We start from the raw sequence: 21,095 nt of genomic DNA, 5'->3' as shown, positions 1-21,095 counted from the left end.
CTCTCTCTCTCTCTGTTACTGGTGCTGTGAGAATGATTTTAATTGGCTCATTTAACCCCTTGAGTACAATACTAATTTCCTGAATGGACTTGATGAGACTAATGAGTGTAAGACCTAACCTAACCCAACCCATCTGAACTTAACCTAACCCTCTGAGTACGTTGACTTAACCCTCTGAGTACGTTAACCTAACCCTCTGAGTACGTTGACTTAACCCTCTGAGTACGTTAACCTAACCCTCTGAGTACGTTAACCTAACCCTCTGAGTACGTTAACCTAACCCTCTGAGTACGTTAACCTAACCCTCTGAGTACGTTAACCTAACCCTCTGAGTACGTTGACTTAACCCTCCGAGTACGATGACTTAACCTTCAGAGTACGATGACTTAACCTTCAGAGTACGTTAACCCAACCTCTGAGCAAGTTAACCCAACCCATCTGGAACTTAACCTAACCCTCTGAGCACGTTAACCCAACCCATCTGAACTTAACCTAACCCTCTGAGTCGTTGACTTAACCCTCCGAGTACGATGACTTCAACCTCAGAGTACGATGACTTAACCTTCCGAGCACGTTAACCTAATCCTCTGAGTACGTTAACCTAACCCATCTGAACTTAACCTAACCCTCTGAGTACGTTAACCTAACCCATCTGAACTTAACCTAACCTCTGAGTAATGCTGACTTAACCCTCCGGAGTACGATGACTTAACTTCGAGTACGATGACTTAACCTTCCGAGCACGTTAACCTAACCCTCTGAGTACGTTAACTCAACCCATCTGAACTTAACCTAACCCTCTGAGTACGTTAACCCAACCCATCTGAACTTAACCTAACCCTCTGAGTACGTTGACTTAACCCTCTGAGTACGTTAACCTAACCCTCCGAGTACGATGACTTAACCTTTCAGAGTACGATGACCTAACCTTCAGAGTACGATGACCTAACTCCTGAATACGATATTGTGCTAGAGGATTAAGAGGGGGGGAATTCCAACACCAGAAGAATGGGAATAAGGTAGACAAGTAGATGGAGAGTAGATAAAGTAGACAGGTAGATGGAGAGTAGATAAGGTAGACAAGTAGATGTATTCTCTCAGTAAACAAGATAAGAGGCGTTATCTCTGACGCTTGTGAATAGTCGACTTGGAGTTTGTTCCTTAGACCCGCACTGTCGTTAAGATAGGGAGGAGGAGGAGGGAGAGAAAGGAGGGGGGGGGTGGAGAGGGAGGGGAGGAGGAGAGGGAGAGAATGGAGGGGGGGTGAGAGAGGAGGCGAGAGAGGGAGAGAAAGGGAGGGGGGTGAGAGAGGGAGAGAAAGGAGGGAGGGGAGAGGGAGGAGGAGAGAGGGGAGAAAGGTAAGGTGTGTGGGAAGAGGAGGGGTGAGGTAGGGGAGGAAGATGAGGGAGAGACAAGATAGGGAGAAAAAAAGAGGAAAGGGAATGGAAGAGATTAAATAAAACGGGAGGGAAGGGAAGGGTGAGAGACGAACGAAATGAAGTAAAAGGGAAGAAAAAGGGAGGGAACTTAAGGAAGAGGAGTACTGTAGGAAGGAGTGAGGGAAGAAAGAAGGGAGGAGGGGAAGGTAAGGAAGATTAAGAAGGAGACGGAGAGAAAGAAGAGAAAACAACACTAGTATAGTACCGGTATGCGTCTCTTCCTGGTGGGCTTGGCTTGACCTCTGTTGGAACTAGTTAATTACTGGACCAGGAACCAAGTCTAACCTAACCTAACGAAACCTAACCTAGCCCAACTAAAGTTAACGTAACCTAACGTAACCTAACCTAAATCTACCTAACCTAACTTAACTTAAATCTAACCTAACCTAACCTAACTTAACTTCTGGCCGGCCTCATCACACATGTCTAGTGATAGCGATGGGCCTCTCTCTCTCTCTCTCTCTCTCTCTCTCTCTCTCTCTCTCTCTCTCTCAGCTGCAAGACGCCAAGATAATTTCATGTTTTCTTGGTATTTCCCCTCTTCGTTATGCCCCTATGAGGCTGCTGGTTATGTTGCAACTGTGGGATTACTAACGCTGGCTCTGGTCTTGTAAATACCAGTATATACAAAGGCACGGAGAGGATTTTACGTATGTTATTATCTTTAGTTCTTTTATTTTATTTTTTGGTCTGGTATGGTTAGGTTATGCTTGGTTTGGTATGGTTAGGTTATGCTTGGTTTGGTATGGTTAGGTTATGCTTGGTTTGGTATGGTTAGGTTATGCTTGGTTTGGTATGGTTAGGTTATGTTTGGTTTGGTATGGTTAGGTTATGCTTGGTTTGGTATGGTTAGGTTATGCTTGGTTTGGTATGGTTAAGTTTTGTTTGGTTAGGTTAGTTAGGTCAGAGTAAGGTTAGGTTAAGTTAGATAGTATAGTTATTTTTTTAAGGAACAAGTTAAAACTCCAGGTCTATAATTAACAATAATGATTCATTCTCTCAACTCTTGATATTTCGACCCCGTGTTGTGAGATAAAGACCATGAATAATATATATTTTAATAAGTACCGGGGGGGGGCTTGGTGCTGTTGTTGTTGTTGTTCACGTGTCATAAGAGGGTCTAAAGTCCATCTGTTGTTGTGATAGTAATGTAGGTTAACGAGATGACCCAGTTGACCTTTGACATGGACTTTAGAACAGGCAATAACAAGACTATAATTAAAGTGAATGGAGGATTAATTACTTCGAGTCCAGATTTATTTGTGAAATGTGTGGTTGGTCAGTTAAATAGTATGGGTGTTAACGGTGTGAATATATGTGATGTCTCTGCAGGAACACTGATATATAACGTAGTCTTAGAAGCCCCAGGTATAGTGTTTTTGGGGACAGGTAACCTTATCAATCAGTATATAGTATAGGAGGCGCCAAACATTTCCGTGTTTAAAAGTTTTAGGCAACAAAGTTCAATGAATCAACTATTTTTTAGTATACGATTAGATCTTCTCAATTGTAGTGGGACTTATCTTATGATTTTTGTACAGCTACTATGATTATGCACTTAAGACGTATTTATACTTGTGAGCTACCATGATTTTGTGTAAGATGGGTGATGTATATCTTCACTAGAGCTGTGTATTGAAGTGTATATCATGTAACCTGGAAAAAAATTTATATAATATTGTTAAAACTACGTTATACAGGCTGTCAAAGGGCTCAGTTATCTAAAATTCGACCAGTTTACAAGCGGCCATTCCGTTCTCCTGCCTCACACCTCTATCAATAAGCTAGTGAACATCCGCGGAGCAACACACGTATTTTAAATTAATCATTTCTACCCAGTAACAATTTATTCTGGTGCGATAGAATCTTTTTTTTTTTAATTATCTCTCATATTTCTTCTTTGTTTACTAGGATTAATTGTCTATTCATCGTGACTGGGTAAGAGAGTTGCAAAGGTTTTAGGTTAGGCTATACTATGGACCTTGAGCCAGACGCTATATGATAAGAGATGTTTATGCTGAATCGAGTGTATCTATATGATAAGCGGAGGTTATCAAAAGGACTCGTCTCTCTCTCTTGATCCTTGTTACCTCCCTCTTATCTCTTTATTACTCACGGTCTTCATGCCACAAAAAGTAAGGTCTTGTGTTTACTTAATGCTCAGTATAGCGAACAGTTCCTGCATTTAACGAGAGTTATTTTTACTGTTTTGAGTCCAACTTAAACCTCATCTGAGTATAAATGTCATCGACCTCAAGTGAATAGGTCATCGGATGTCGTACTCAAAGGATGACGTCATTGTGGTCAAGAGGTCAAGTCATCGTACTCTGGAGGATTTGTACATAATGAATTAATACGCGTCGCTTGTTTTATTATGGATACATTGATATACAGTATTCACATTTATTATATTGAGGGTTGCTTTCCATTACGTACCGGGTAACTCTTCATTCATTGTTTTGCTAATATTACCATAAGTTGTTTGGAAGTACAGTATTAAAGTACAGTGTTTTAGTGTTTAATAGTTTTAGTTTAGTGAAAGAACAGGGAGGTGTGTAGGTTCGTTCACGTGATCACTAGTTGTTGACGAGCAGCAAAACAAAACAAAATAGCTATCATGTGCTTTCATCACGCACTTGCTCTTCAACAGTGACCGATAATGGAAGCACTTAATGTCTGATACTGGTACTTCATTTTTTGTCGGCTCTCCACAACGTCGTAATGTCATGTACAGTATTATATAGGTGTATGAGTGGACGACATACTGCTGCCACGACACGACCAAGATGAGGGAGATAGGCGGCATTCCCTCACGTGTAGATGGAAGATCATACGAATCCCTCCCCCCCTCCCCCCCCAAAAAAAAAAAATAAATCACAAAAATAATCTCACGAGTTTCCCATTAGACAAAAAGTTCAACAGATAACTTTTGCTGGACTTCACTAGACAATTTCCTGTTGGACATAATCCCACTAACTTGGTTCTAAGGAGACGGTGCAGGTGGGTGGGTCAGTGCCTCCTGGTGCTGTGTATGCTGCAGTGTAATCAGTGAATCCGTCTGAGAGGAGCCAGGTGTGACCCCGTCGTGAACCTGAGCATTTATACGTAACTTCGTGGCTCTGTGGCGTCGCTTTGGGGTAGCGCATCACCTCAGGCCCAAACTCCCTTGAGGTCGTGTTGAGGCTCAGGGCTCACGATGGGGCATTAAGCCTCACGTACTTCCAGGTTTCACACTGAGTTCTCTGGGCTCCATGGAAGAGGAGCCTCCTGCTACAGGCTTCTCTGAGGCTCTACCCAAAGAGGATCTCCCTCTCTCTAGGGCCCTGTACACTGAGCCATTGGACCCCTAAGCGGCCACGGTGTCACAGTGACTTCGTGTCTCACCTCGTGACCATGAACGCCACAGGTTGGTCACATGCCCGTTGAGATATTCACTGGGGTGAGGGAGAGCGTTGTCCTCAACCTTCCCTGATGTCCTGTCGAACCCGTGAACCTAGGTCAAGGGGCGACCTGATACTGTAGACAGCAGAGATAACATGCGCCAGGCTCTGGGTTTGTTTACACAATAGATAGTACGCTGGTCCTCTCTATTGACTAGCAGAGAATATTTGGAATAACATGACATATTCGTAACACAGGGGCTGCAGTGACCCACAGCAGTGTAAGTTACCATATATATATATATATATATATATATATATATATATATATATATATATATATATATATATATATATATATATATATATATATATATTTCATGCAAATCCACAATGAAAACGTGGATAAGATAAATCTTGATAAAATCACACGGGAAAATGGAAACAACGGAGTACCTTAGCGTCTTATATATATATATATATATATATATATATATATATATATATATATACTGTATATATATATATATAATTTTTTTTTCAACACCGCACCGAGACTGCCGTAACGAGAGACCTTATCTTATCGCTGGTCGGAGAAGAAGAAAAAAAACTAGCGTAGTGTTGAGGATCCAGCGTGGCCAGGGTGTTGCGTCGTGGTGGTGCATTAATCTTGAGAGAGGAGTGTTTACATGCGTGGCTCCTCCTCCAACGTTACCCGTGACCGTCCCCCTGAAAACAACCTGACGTTGATAACTTTTTACTGACAGTGATAAAAAATTCATATAAAGTAGATAGATATCGCCTCCTGTGTGTGTGTGTCTGCGTGTGTGTGTCTGTCCGTGCACTAATCTTCAGCCCCACTTCTCCTCCACACGACTACACAGAGGAAAACCCCCAACGTCTTTAGATTGTCTTAGTTCCTGTGGGATTTTGTCTGACACACTATTGGGTTATAAACATGATAAATGTTCCTTGGGAGTTTGTGTTAAAATTTCCGCCAAGCCGATTTTTTTATATGTACCCCCTGTATATTTATTTATTTATTTTTACTAATTTATTTTATTGTGTGTGTGTGTGTGTGTGTGTGTGTGTGTGTGTGTGTGTGTATGTGTGTCCTTGTAGAGGGTGACGATGATGGTTAGTCCTCTCGTGCAGACAATAACATGTATCCCTCTATTAAGTCATGTGACAATCGTCTTGCTATTTTTTTTTCAGTTTCTTTTCTTCGGTGTCATGAAATAGTTCCATTAGTTTCAGTTGTTGTGTTGTTAATTACAGGAAGTTGGAGTCAAAGTTTCAAGCCGGTCAGTTGTTAAAGTTTTAAGCCAACAGCCAATTGTAGTCAAAGTATATAATAGAAAGTTTTACTAGTTAGTCTTAGAAACAGTAGTAAGTTTTAGTCAAAGTCTTAAGTCAATAATTTATGGTCAAAGTTAGTGGGTAAAATCCCTGGAGAGTATATAATGTCAACAGTGTTTAGCTATGGTGGTGTAGAAGGTGTTTATAAAGTCCCCTGAGGAGGTGGGTGGACGGCGGCGGAGAGACGAGACGCTGTGTTGAGTAATGACAACTTGGGATAATTACTAGAATACAGGGCGTCATAGAGAGAAAGGCAGATAGAGTAACAGACGAACAGAGAGAGAAGTAGACAGACAAAGAAGGACAGACAGACAGAAATATTGACTAAAGGACGTCGTACAGAGACAGACAAAGAGACAGACAGAAAGATAGACTAAAGGGCGCCGTACAGACAGACAGGCAGGAAAAAACACAGAAAGATAGACAGTAAAACACATCATGCAAATAGAGAGAGAGAGAGAGAGAGAGAGAGAGAGAGAGAGAGAGAGAGAGAGAGAGAGAGAGAGAACTTAAGTTACCAAGGAAGGAAAACTTTGACTTAATTTATCAAGAGAAGCAACATTCACTACCTATAAACACAATCACATAATATGACCCACAAGATAGGTACCAGATATTTGTCAAGTGTCCAGGAAATTATGACAGGAGCCGCACATCCCCTAAAAATATCGAGGAACTTATTATTTTTATACATACCTCAGTAAAGATAGGCTGTTTATCATTGAAAAGTATAGATATTGATACTGATTTACTTGTAATTGAATAAACTTGACCATTGGTTGATCTACACTGGAAAAAGACAGTCTTCGGGGGGAGGAAAAGACATTATCAGTCAAGTCAAGAGTGGTGGAAATTGGGCTAAACGTAACACAGTCAAAAACAAGTGTATAATGATGTGTTTAAGAGACTAAAACATTGAGTTATTGTAGATGTGGCCTGGATCCATGTTGAGAACCTCTACTCGTGTGATGGGACAAAACACTAGACGCAGTATATCGCCTAGACCGGCCTTCAAGAGTTGGGTCATCATCACCCCCCCGCCCTCAAACCCCTCACGCGAAAACTACTGTACATTCTCACGCCATCCATCCCGCCCCGCCCTGCCACGCAACCCAAGCTAGCCAATCATATGCTTACAAATCTCGCCAGACTTACCCATATCAGCCAATCATATGCCAGGAAATCTCGCCAGACCTACTCATATCAGCGAATCATATGCTTGTAAATTTCGCCAGGCCTACCTATTTCAGCCAATCACATGCTTGTAAGTCTCGCCAGACCTACTCATATCAGCTAATCATATGCTTATAAATCTCGCCAGACCTACTCATTTCAGCCAATCACATGCCAATAATTCTAGCCAGATCTACCTATGGTAACCCATTTTCACCAAACGTATCGTGACACCGGCCAATCATACATCACCAAAGCTCGCCAAACCCACTTCTCTCAGCCAATCACGTGCAAGCAAATTTAGTCAGACCCACACATCTCAACCAATCCAATGCTTACACAGTTGCATGACTTGGAGGCACAAATCCCTATAAATAAACGCTCCCACAATTCCCACTAATTATTGCATGAATTAAAGTGGGTATTTCTAGTTTCTCTTTTCAACGTTGGGGAAGTTTGTTTACTGTTTAGTCTCTATAAACGCTGAGTCAAATGTAGTTTGTGTCCTTTGTGTAAATAATTGGTTTGTGGGTCAACTGTGAACGCTTGTGGGTGTTGTTTTGGTAATGCTATGGACAGACAGAGACAGATGAACAAATAGACAGACAGACAGACGCATAAAGATTAAGAGACAATGATAGAGATATTCAAACCGAGACAAACAGATTGGTGTATAAAGAGATGAGGATAGAACTACACACATACACACACATACACACACACACACACACACACACACACATACACACACATACACACTATGTTAAAATGCTAACCTTCTCCCCACCTTGTTATTATATATATATTTGTATCACTTATGTTACTTATATATTATTTGTCAATCAAGAGACCCATTCCTCAATTATGTAACTATAAATTTTCACCCCTTCCGACTGCCATGCTCTTTCAATAAACCGTTAATTATTCTTAGGTTCTAAAAACATTATCGTGCCGCCCTTGACATGATATAACCTCTTAAAACACAAACCTCCTGTACCCATCAAGGTTAGGTTAGATTAAAACACTCCTCTTGAGATTACTTAACAAAACTCTTACACAATTTGGGAGTGACGAGGAAAAAAAACTAACCTAACCCTATGCTTAATGTTGACAAGGAGATTGAGAAACACGATAACCTTTCACTTTTAATCAACTTGTTTGTTTATTTACGTGAGAAAAGTGTTACTCTTGATAACATTGATGACGTCACGCTGATAAACAATTCACGGCATTATTATGGAGGGAGTCTTTTTTAATCTGTTTTTAAGGCCTTGACAAAATTAACTCGGACATAGAAAGAACTGTATTTCAATTTAGCATCGGTTGAAGGCAGGAGTGAGTGTGAGAGTCCAATCTATCACGTGAGTAGTTTGAAATCCATCACTAGGTGCTTAAGAATATACAGTGAGAACAATTAACATTAAAACCTTTCACATGGGCTTAGAATCATTATATTTTACACGAGTAGCTTCAAAACTTTCACCAAACAGTGAAAGGTTCATTTGTGAATATGTTCTTTTTTAAGTGACTAGACTGACTTGCAATTTAAAGATTTTCCGATTTTAAAAGTTATCAGTTTTAAATTACATATTAGCTGGTGATTTAGGTCTGGGTATTAGCATAGAATAAATCTCTAGGGGAACAAAACTCCTATTAAATGTTGGTTTTCGCTCTAAGATTCTCCCCAATATTGTTTAACAGTTGAATGTCAGGGTTCGTTTATTATCCTTCTCCCTGTGTCTGTATCGTACCATGTGATGTCAACAGAGATTATGATCTGTACCCTAAAGAAATAAACAAACAGCTGGGCACGCGTAGGGTGTGTGTGTGTGTTAACTGTAATCTAAACGTGCCCTGTACCCTTGCTTGATTGTACCCTCACGTCAGGAACTGTATCCTAGCTTACAGCCTGTACTCTGCCTTACCGAACTGTATCTTGCATTACCAATCATCCACAGGGAGAGATAGTGTGTGTGTGTGTGTGTGTGTTTGTGTGTGTGTGTGTCATCCACTCTCTTATTCAGCATGAACTATGATGCAGTGGTGGTAGTAGTTGTGTAATCCGTAACCTATAGGCTATAACCGAGGCAGGCAGGCAGGTAGGTTTCTGGGTCAGCAAGAACGACGATAATGCCAGCGATGATAACTTGACACCTGTACGTAAACACACGCACACACACACACACGTTCTCAATTGACACGTTAATTTCACAACCTACGTGTTATGCTAAATCAGTACACCCAGAGTTCTCTCACAAAACAATAGACAAAAAACGTAAAATAATGTAGAATAAAACCAAGATATAATTATAAAGATCACCAAAATGCCACAACACCAAATTTGAACTTACAATCACATGAGAAACGGCGTGTAGACTTGTGGGTTAAGGTTTTAGCGAGTCGGTCACTCACCAGCCTCGGGCATTGACACCTGTCCACTCAAACTTCCATTCACGGACAAAAGTCATCTGGGCACGCATATTAAGTTGAGGTTTGGGTATAATGATAGAGTATGTGTTCCCAGTGTGTAAAATATATTTATAAGTGAAGAGGAATTTTTTTATTATTTTTGTTATTATTATTTATGGTGTTTGTGTTATTATACAGGCTAACACGGACACACACACACACACAAATCTAATTTTTTATCATTAACAAAATACTAGAATATTAACATCCACGCCGACAGTGTATACCTTGTGACACCTCTTCACTTATTTGGTAACTGTCTGTGTCTCTGTCAGTCTGTCTGTATGTATGTATACGTATCTGACTGACCTTAAGTAAAAAAAGTCTCATGTCTCAACCCCGCAGTACAGTTATGTTACGACCTGAGTGACTGTAATGGTATGTGCCTCTGACTCAAGGTGTTACTCAGACAAAAACCCTCTAGTTTAGGTTAGGTTATGATCGGTTAGGTTAGGTTATGATCGGTTAGGTTAGGGTATGATCGGTTAGAATACGTTAAGTTATGGTCGGTTAGAATAAGCTATGTTAGGTTAGGTTAGGTTGTAAGACCATCACAGGTAGAACTGTTAGGTTAATTTCGCTTGAAGTTAAGATGACGTATATTTAAACACTCGCATGCTAACCAACAAATCGTAAATGTAAACGGAATCGAAAATGAACTGACTTGAAAATGAAAGGACGCGCCTCATGCCTCGGGTAGTGGTAACCTTGGCGGGGAGTGTGTGTGTGTGTGTGTGTGTGTGTGTATGTGTGTGTGTGTATGTGTGTGTGTGTGTGTGTGTGTGTGTGTGTGTGTGTGTATGTGTGTGTGTGTGTGTGTGTGTGTGTGTGTGTGTGTGTGTTTCAATCAATCAATCCTCCAGTAGTCGACGCCGAAGGTTTTATTTTGTTTTTTAAATCACGATCTATTTAAGACAGTGTACGCAGGTCTCAATTTAATTACACAACACAAACAGTTCAAGTGTAATTGTGCAGGACATTACGGGGAGTTGTCGTCTAAATTACCACAAGTATAAGTAATTTTAATGTATCCAACACCTTAAGGACATCTCTTAGTATAAATAACACAAAACACATTCCAAAATAAAATTAAAATCGGATAATTAATAATGTTATGAATTCTTACCATCATCACTTTATGACTTGATCTTGTTATATTCATTCAGGTATAAATAAACTTAATTTTTAGTTCATTCAACTTATGTCTGAGACGGCTCCTGCCTCTGGTGGGTCCGGCATGGTAAAGAATTCCTGGTCACCTGAAGATTCACTCTCTTCCCCTGCCCCACCTTCACAGCTTATTTCACCTGATGATTACACGCTAGCCTAATCTGACCTGACCTAATCTAACCTAACCTAATCTAACCTAACCTAGTCTAACCTAACCTAACCTGACCTAACCTAACCTAACATACGTCCCTAATCACCCCAGTGGAGATAGTGCTCGAGCGGCTTTTTTGGGCCACCTGTTAGCTTATGATGTTATTGAATATCTCTATCTACCTTTCTACCTTCTCTAGGCCTGCGTGTGGATGTTAGACCAGTTTCTGAGACCTAACATGATGGTCCGCAATGTCTACCATCCCCTAGGTCAAAAATTTGACTAAATCTATTGCGCCAACTTTTAAACCCCCTCTCATTAGTACAGTCCAATGTTGTGGTTAGTTTCAAAATGCGAAAAATTACCGAAAATACTTTTTTTTGGGGGGGGGGGTTCTTATTAAAACGTCTTGTGAATTCAACATGAATATTCTTTGATAACTTTTGTGTTGGTATTTTTATTATCTGCTTACTCTTATTTTCCTCCCTAGTACTGCTCGAAGGTGAAAACAAAATTTATATGATGCCCAGGGGAGGTCTGTTGCCACCAGGTGTTGTACGATAACTTCCCTCCCGCTTAGAGAAATCCCCGTGACTGTAGTTGTCCATTCCAAGCATATGCCCATAATATCTATCATGTTAATATTTATTAGTTAATTCAGTGAAGCTGGTCTTCCTCGTGCAAAAAAATATGTATATATATTAATTTGAATTGTTAAAAAAGACAGACATAAACCTTCGACTTTGGCGACTGTGGCCAGGCGTGCAGTGAACCTCAACTAGTGTTGCCACTACCACGTTATACCTGTTATATTTCAAAGTTATCACTGGTACATTATTTGAATGGTTTGCACTTAATTAATTTAAGTCACAGTTTGTATCCTAAAGCACTTTCCAGTGTAACTTTTACAAATAAATCACTTTATGTAACAAATACAAAATCCATGTTTAATAACAACCTGACAACTTCACAGAATATTGTACAGTTATCGGCGTGTGTTTTCAATTGTCAAAACTTAACTACATATACATTTCAAAAATCATGTAATCCCGTCAAATCCTCGTTAGTTCAAAAGTCCATCTTGCTTAAAATGTATAAAAATAAAATCAGCGTGTAAGTGTATGATAGAGGATGTATGTGGGAGGAGTGTGGGGGATGTGGCTGCGGGAGACAACAGTGGTGGAGGTGGCGTCATACAAGGTACCACCAACTATCTCCATCATGTAAAGATGCTTAAGGAACCCTTCTTCGAGTGCCCCGGCAAGCGAGAAGTGTCCTCTCTGTGGTGTGCTCGCTTTATAACAACTGCTAAGGCTGGACTATAAGGAAAATTAGTGATATTAACTGACAAGGAGTAAATCGGTAGAAAAAAAGACTTATACTAAATGTCGTTTCTGGTTTTCACGCTGCCGTGGTGAGGTTACCTGTGCTGCAGTGATGACCAGCTAATGTGAGCTCGTCTGGCATCACATAAGTGTTAAAGAACCTGTGTTGAATTATGACTACTGTATTCTCTTCGTTACCAATATATTGTAAACATCAGTGTGTGTTATTATCGTACGGCATAGTTAATTAAGCGAATAGCCTAGAGCAACATACGATCAACAGGTTTAGGTAAGGGATCCCGAGTGTAAGGCGCTATAAACTTTTTAATTTTTTATCCTCTTCGCTACTTATCAGTTCGTTAGCTGCTTGGGCCTGTACTGGCTCATGAATGTATCTTAACCTGCCCCAGTGTTGGTCAAGTCTGGTCTTGAAAGAGCTCACACCCGGTGCCGTCACAACACTCGCTGACAGATTGTTCCAAGAATTCACATTTCTCACCCGCAAAAATTTTGCCCTCACTGTTTTCTGGACTTGTGACTTCTTCATCCTTGAGCTGTGACCCCTATGGTGCAGTTGAAGGGGAGGTGAAGATGTTGTGTTGACTGGAGCAGTACTCTGTGATAACAAGTCCTCGATAATGTTCAAGATGATAAAGAGTAAGTGGACAACCCCATCATAGTTTACACCGATAATTAATCTTAGGTTAATTCATTCATAGTTTATTTGTTGTTCACTTGTTTGTGGTTAAATTAATTAGTTCTCCAGGTAGATCTGCATTGTTGAATGTTTACCCTGTATTTATTTCCACGTATCTGTGTTTCTTACGTTACCTACTTGACATTATTGAAATGTCTTTAGTTGACATTTTCGGTGTTCCAGTATTTGCCCGTGTGAATGTGTTTTTAAATACGCTTGTATTTGTAATTAATCTTACCATTTATGAGAACAATGTTTTAGTCATGCCTCAAGAAAATGCCATACCTGGTATTTTAATCACTTCAGGTGTACCTGAGCCTAAGATAAGAGAAATAAAAATAAGTGTACTGGAGTATTGAATCTCTCTCTCTCTCTCTCTCTCTCTCTCTCTCTCTCTCTCTCTCATTTGATTTATAATGTACAAAATACGCACGTAGATATAAGCTTCGTGGTAACAGACAAATTGTCTTTTTCCTGGCCGTTGTTCATGTTCTATTGTAACTACTACTAATAATAAGAATCATTATCCACGTAGTAGACATTTATATAAGTTATCTACTGTGACGACCGTAGTGGAGTGTCTCAGGGTTGGGTGTTGTGTCGCCAGGTCCACTGTAATTATTTAACATTCACCGCCAGTGCTGGATGTGCGTCCACTGTTTTATAAACCAAACGCGGTTTGCTTAGATTAGGTGTTTTTATTATTACCGCTCAGACGCACGTACAGTTTATATACACACACGCATACGAATTCATTCTAACCCGAACGCAAATACATAAACAAACTCGCGTGTACACCCACTAAAAATTATTCAGCATCCTTACGGCGTGATATAATATGACACGGGTGCCGAATAATTTTTAGTGGATTTACGTATTTCACAATATTAGAAGAACACAGATACAGATCTAAGAAACAAGATACACGAACATACAAATATGAAAATAATTCATATACATATATGCATGCATGCACATGAATTTATCCAGGATTACATGGAACATGTCAAGAAATATATACAGGGTGTTGCATTTTAATGGAACAATATGGAGTAATAAAGACCGGGAAGGTAATTGGTCCATATGTGTCGTATTTATTCGACATTATTGACAATACATTTTTGTAATAAGCTAAATTAAAGTTCACAGCTGTGAGACAGACAGCTGCAAACTATTATGAAGCTTGTTCTGAAATTACGTAAGATATCCTCTACAGAGTTCACCGTAATTGGGTAGAATTATTACAAAAATACGTTAGTAATTATGTCACATATGTACTTTAAATAAAAGTACCAATAACCTTTTCATTCTTAATTACTCTCTGTGGTTCTGTTTAAATGGAGCACCCTTTATGGTATGGGGGAGACGTAATAATGAGAAATAATAATAATAAAATCCCCAAACCTTGACTTAATGCGTCACATGCTGCCAGGTGCAAGATGATCCCTGGGGGCGCTTGTCGCAAACACCACCACAACCACACCTTGTAAAGGAACCTGTATTGTGTTTTATCTTCGTGTTTACTACGTATTTCACTGTCTTCCAAGAAAACATTAGTTAATGTATTTTGCAATGTAGAACTATATTTGATTGCTCAATAAATAACCGTAACGAATATGAATGTATCTTAATTTAGAAGTAGCATTTCATCATTTTATTAATAAGCTATTTTTTTCAGACATTAATATGATACGTATAAATCATTATGCACAAGCGAGTTAACTCATTTATGTTATTATTACCATTATTATTATCAGTAGTACTGTATTAGAAGTAGTAATGCGCTGTGGTGTAAGTACAGATCACTTGAAGATTAGACACCCCAATTTAATTCTCGCGATGATTGAAACGCCCTAACGTAGCCTAACCGTAAGGTGGTTTTGGTCGTTATTTGGAATATGAGTAATGGATCACCTGCAGATTAGGCACCCCACCTAATCTTCAGGTGATCTATTACTCTTATTATTATTATTGCAATAATGTTATGGGTCATGCAGTCTAGATGGATTGTCCTCCTGTGCATTACGCAGTACTGTATTGTGCAATGTTTCTCTCGTGCTTCAGGTCTACGGCTGCAGCGTGGAGGGCGGTGGCGTGTAGTACGTGTTGGTTGCGTGGTGCTTCTGCTGCTGTGTGCGTGGACAGCGTTCTCCCAGAACGCCCACGATCTCCCATCAACCACCCTTAGTTAGTAATATTGTACTCAACTTTCACAACCTTGAACTAATTCACACTTAACCCAGTGTATCTTTGGTGACTTACCATAATAATTCTCGTTGTCTCCCCATACTGTACTGGTATTGTCTGCTTTGGGTGAGTCTATCTATCTTGAAACTGTGTGTGATGAGTCCTTATATAAGGGTAAGAAGTAATTAGGTTCTAAGTTCACGGTGTGTTTAGAGTGTTTTACAGAATAAAAATATATGTGTTTATTGGTAGAGATTTACGGTTGAACACAAGTCTTAACCACACGCAGCCTGTTAACACAGATCTGGAACTTGTTATATGGAGTGAAATTCCGAATCTGAAAAACAGTTCATATCGCAAATGCGAAAATATTTTGATTCAACTGTAGAAATTTATCACTGATATTAGAGCTTTCATTATTCATATATGGTGTTCATTTCGACAGGTGATAAGTTTAGCCGCTCACCAAATCTCCAGGTGGCGCCCCCAGACAACATTCACCTAGCAAAAGGTGATCATGTACACTTCAAAGTGGGGTCTCCCTCCGAGCCACACCTGCTGGGTGAACGGGCGCGTAGCCAGTCACGGCCTCTGGAGGAACGTTCCCACGCCCTGCCTCACCCCTTAGAAGAGCCCATTCAGGTAAGAGATGTGGTGGGTGTTTTGAACCTCCTATATAAGTACCTGGGAATATGTGGAGGACAGCTGAAGTGCGTATATGATGATAATATTATGTGGCCGACAAGGCCTTGAGTGATAATCTACTTGATGTGGATGTGATCGTCTTGGTTTATTGACGACGTTTCGACTAAATTTGTCCTCTGATAACACTTGACATTAACAGTACGCTACTGACGTGTGTGGCCAGACTGACCCATTGTACAGGATGCAATAAATTAGTCCCCATGCAAGGGCAAATCTAAAAAAAATCTGAAATCTTGAAATACGTATGTGAAAATCAGCGAGAAATACGAGCTATATTCGTCACTAAGAAAGGCAACACGTGGCAGCCTAAATTTAAGAGACAGCGGGTTAATTGTTCTCATTTATATTGTTTTACCTGAAATACAATAGTATCAGGTGAAAAATTATCCAGCGTGGTTTTGAAGTAGCCAAAAATTATGAGCCCTACACCCGCCACCCGCATGAAAGTTGACAAACCAGTCCAATATATCGTTTATATTGGATAAGGATGCAACTCTTCATTGAAATAGGGGTGCCCTGAAGTTGTATACTGTACGGTATATGCGTCACTGCCTCAGAAAACCTCGCCTGTGTTACACCTATGCGAATCCAGATGAAACTGTTTACGGAAAGGGAACACTACAGTGCCTTTAAGAGTCGGTTTATGCAATATTTTATTTATTTATTTATTTATTTTTTATATATTATGTGTGCCTGTGTATTGTTTATTAATTTACTCACTTATTCCGTTGTGTAATTGTAGAGCTTTATCTGTCAGTCACTTATATCCATGATATTTAGGGTGTATACAGCAATTGGTGTGTTTGATAGTTAGTTAGATATTTATGTTGGAAAAAAGTATTTGCTCCATTTGTCAGCGAGGAAATTTTTTTTATAGCCACAGTTCCTGGATACTACAGTAGATTGATATTTCCTTGTTATATAATGAACATTTCTTGTTACATAATGAGCATTTCGAATGTATATGATTTCATTGCTATACATAGATCATGTCCTTGTTATATATTAAAAAGTTTTGTTAAGTTCAACTGGATTTTATACCAAGACTGTAATTTACTATGATGTATTCATACAGTAATTTTAGACATAGCTGTGTTGCTTGTGTTATTATGGTAGTATGCTTTTGTATGAGGCCACTATTTTTACAATACTAAAATTAGAATTATGGAATAAAATGATACGGTATTATCAGACTTAAGTGAAATAAACATCTGGTTTGTGTGAGAAGTACTGCTGCAAAAAACTGTAGTAGCAAACAACAGTAAATGTACTTGTACTTGGATTCAAGTACATTATGATGTACTTGTAAGTTGTACTTGGACTTATGTCCAACTAAAAAAATTTGCACTTGTACTTGTTTTTTCTGATTGATTTGTACTTGGAATCAAGTACAGCCTCTTGTACTTGAACCCAAGTTACCCAGCCCTGGTTCATGAGGTTGACTGCTCAATAACACACTTCACATTTTTGTTGATAAATACTGTACATTACTGTCTCATCTACACAGTCTGTATCAGCTGCTTAAGAAAACTTTAGTATACTGTACTGTATCTTTACTGTATAATACAGTATTGTACAGTACTTAAAAAGATAGAGAAAAATGAGAATACAGTATTGTATCAGAAGGTAAAGTAGACAGATGGGAAGATAGAGCATAACAAGCCTCCTCACAGTCAAAGATAAGTCGTGTTACACCCCTTGTGTTATGTTCAGAAACCATGAAGAAGAATTTGAGTAAAGTCACAGTGAAGCTTCGATGTTCGAGTCTGAACGGGGAACTCTACCAAATTTCTTTGTCTTGGGTGTCAGAACATAAGGCATGGTAAGTGTAATGCGACTTTTTTCTTTGACTACATATTCCATTATTGTTTTGGTAATTTTTAAAGACTTTTGGTGATTTTCTTGTACTGTAACAAGCTATATTTGTATTCTAGGAAAGGCCTTTTCCTTCTTTAAGTACTCCACACCTTCCTTTCACAGATAAATGACCAAGAACTTAAGAAAGACCTGAGACAGGATGCAGCCCAAGCCGCTCTTATGGACAGTGACAACATAAATCCAAGATATAATGTGAAGGCTGTCAAGGACAAATTGGAAGAACTTAAACCAAAGCCATTTAGAAACCAGATCTTCTTCCATCAAAAGCAATTAGAAATTCCTGAAGGCTACCTGGAGGAGGAGTATGTTGATAATTATGAGGAAGATCAGGGAGATGAGGAAGGGAAGTGGAAAGGGAGGAACAGGAATGAGGATGAGAATAATGTTGCTGTTGAAGAGGTAGATGATCCGGGTGCTGCAAAGGATGATGTTGGACTCGAGGATGTGGGTGGTGAAGCCTTCAAGAAAAGGAAGGGTAAGAATAAAAAGAAACATTCCAAAATGAACAAGAAAGTAGAAGAGAACAATGGTGAAAACTTAAAGAGGATAGAAAGAAAGGTTAATGAAAACAAGGACATGTCTGGAAAAATGGATTTAGAGATTGGAGGCGGTCATCATGTGGTCCATCAGAATGAAAATGTACCCGTTGTGCCTGACCATCCTGATATAGAGGAAGATATGGCCGCCACTGAAAAAGATATGGCTCTCCGGAGGTCAAAAGTTATAGAAGTGTGTGGAAAGTATGGCTTGGGACCTAAACCTGTCCAAGGTGCATCAAAAACTATAAAATATCCACCCTTACCCAACTACGATGTCTTCTACATTGACAGGTGAGGGTATGAATTCATATATAATTTGATTATTGGTGCAAAATGTCCTGTATTAAATTTTCGTCTTATTAACTTGATTGTCTTTTCTGATACGGAATACTGTTCTTCCACAATAATTTTATTAACTACCAGTATCATCTTCAAATTTTCCCTCCAAATTTCAGAATCATATTTCATTTGATCAAGCTTGCAGTTTTCTACTCCTAACCTCTTGTGTATGGGGTCCCCTCTGAGCTGAATAACATCGACTAGCATTAGCCAAATATTAAAAGTGGTGTCCCCATAGTAAAGGGGTTAAGAAATTTCAACAATCTTTTGTTTCTACCCTGTATATCGTTTCTTAAAATCTCCCAATATCACCTACATTACTATTATATATACTGTATGTTGTGCTCTAACATCCACAGACCTGACCTGCTGGCTTGGTGTCCCATCTACAAGGCAGCGTCAACATCTTGGTTGTACAACTTTATTAAGCTAGCTGGTTTGTCAGAGTCATACATACAGAACACCAAGGAGCAGGTGTCTCATGTAGCCAGGAAAGTGTGGCCAGTTCAAGATTATGAGGATATTCAACAGGTGAGGAGAGAAATAAAATTAAGGGCTGTGAAATGCAAAGCAAGTATGGATAGGCAAGAGGGGGGGTAAATGCATGATGAGGATAGACATATGCATCAGAGCTATGAAACTGATGATGTTATGGAGAGCTACAGAATATATTACCACTAATGGTTCTGAACAGTACTACAGAGGAAGGCAAATTAACTTGGGTGGATTTATGTTGGATTTAGTGTGATGAAGCTGAGAAAAAATTGAAGTTTATGTTTGGGAAGATTGTAAAGGTGTTAAATTCTTCAGGTACTGTAAAGTAATTATAGATACAGTACTGTATATTATGTCCCTATACAAGTACCATTGAAGAGAACTGGCAATTATATAATATTAATGCCTGTATTCATTAGCTACGAACTCTGAGTCAAAATTTAAATTAATATGAATTATAAGCCCATTGAATATGTATGGTAAGAGATTCTAACACTAGTAGTACTATATACGGCTTGTATTTAAAAATATTAGTCATCTGGTGGACATTAGGTCACAGCTCAAGGTTGAAGAAGCCACAAGTCCAGAAAACTGTGAGGGCAAACTTTTTCTGAATGAGAATTGTGAACTCGTGGAACAATCTGCTAGTGTTGTGACGGCACCAAGTGTGAGCTCTTTCAAGACCATACTTGACTAACACTGGAGCAGGTTCAGATACATTCAGGAGCCAGCAAAGCAAGTTATTGTAAGTCTTACAGTATTGTAGTCAAGTTGTAGATTAATTATAGACCTGGACTAATCACATTATATTAATCTGTGTAATATCCAGTAATAATTTTTGATGATCCCCTCCAAATTACTTGGCTTTTTTTTCCTTAGTTATTGTAAGACTATTCTGCCAGTTTTTAGCATTTTCAGAGTAGAGTACAGTATCATGTTGTTTGTCTTAGTACAGTGTTGTGCATGTTTTTGACAGTACAGTACTGTATACCTGTGCAGGTATACTTATTGAAATACAAAGAGTGTAACTACTTTCCTCTCTCTTGACAGTCTTTGAAAGTGTGCCTGAAGTTCATGATCGTGCGTCATCCCTTTGAACGGTTGGTTTCTGCTTACCGGGATAAACTTGAAAACACGAACATTGGTAAGCAAAATGGTGTTGACCACTTCTACGAGAAATTTGGAAAGAAAATAGTGGACAAGTATCGTCCTCCTGGCAAAGGTCTTCCTGCAAATCGTTATTCCCAAGACATGGATGATCCAAGATTACCACATCCCAAAGGCATTGAACCCACTTTTGCAGAGTTTGTTAGATATTTAATTGATACAAATCTAATTTATTATGCTGATGATCACTGGATGCCTTACTATATTTACTGCACTCCATGTCTTGTCGATTATGAAGTCATTGTCAAGTTTGAAACTCTTGATCGAGACCAGAATTACATCATAAGGAAAAACCACTTGGAAAAGAAGATCCAACCATCATGGAAGCATCTGACGAATGGGAAGAAAACGTCAGATACTGTGAAGAAATACTTTGCCACCATCACCAAAACTGAACTGATGAAACTGTATAATAAATATAAACTCGACTTTGAGTTGTTTAGTTACTCTATAGATGAATATCTTGACTATGTTCAACAGTCTTAGTACCGAGCGTGAGGGATAACGTCTTTATGTGGGGGAAATATTTCAGATGCTTTATACTGATGTACGCTTATAAATATAATCCTTTTGTGGGGAAATATTTTAATATATGGCCTTTTTACTTACCTTTTGTGGGGAA

The 21,095-nt window shown here is 39.2% G+C and overlaps 1 protein-coding gene across 1 annotated transcript; it reads left to right on the top strand.

Moving 5' to 3' along the window:
- Positions 1 to 12,305: 12,305 nt before the first annotated feature.
- Positions 12,306 to 21,064, top strand: LOC121868021 (carbohydrate sulfotransferase 9-like). Its single transcript, XM_042368264.1, has 6 exons — positions 12,306 to 13,123; positions 15,228 to 15,350; positions 15,796 to 15,992; positions 18,036 to 18,763; positions 19,171 to 19,342; positions 20,357 to 21,064. The coding sequence occupies exons 1-6, from the start codon at positions 13,105 to 13,107 to the stop codon at positions 20,957 to 20,959; spliced, it is 1,842 nt and encodes a 613-aa protein (XP_042224198.1). The 5' UTR covers positions 12,306 to 13,104; the 3' UTR covers positions 20,960 to 21,064.
- Positions 21,065 to 21,095: the final 31 nt, after the last annotated feature.

The sequence above is a fragment of the Homarus americanus genome, unplaced genomic scaffold, assembly GCF_018991925.1.
Source record: "Homarus americanus isolate GMGI-L3 unplaced genomic scaffold, GMGI_Hamer_2.0 scaffold37032, whole genome shotgun sequence".
Classification (NCBI taxonomy): domain Eukaryota; kingdom Metazoa; phylum Arthropoda; class Malacostraca; order Decapoda; family Nephropidae; genus Homarus; species Homarus americanus.
This window is presented reverse-complemented; position numbering and strand designations above follow the sequence as displayed.

Coding starts and splice junctions, on each gene's coding strand:
- LOC121868021 (XM_042368264.1), top strand. Junction 15,993..18,035: donor CCTTAGAAGAGCCCATTCAG/GTAAGAGATGTG, acceptor TTCCTTTCACAG/ATAAATGACCAAGAACTTAA. Junction 19,343..20,356: donor ATTATGAGGATATTCAACAG/GTGAGGAGAGAA, acceptor CTCTCTTGACAG/TCTTTGAAAGTGTGCCTGAA.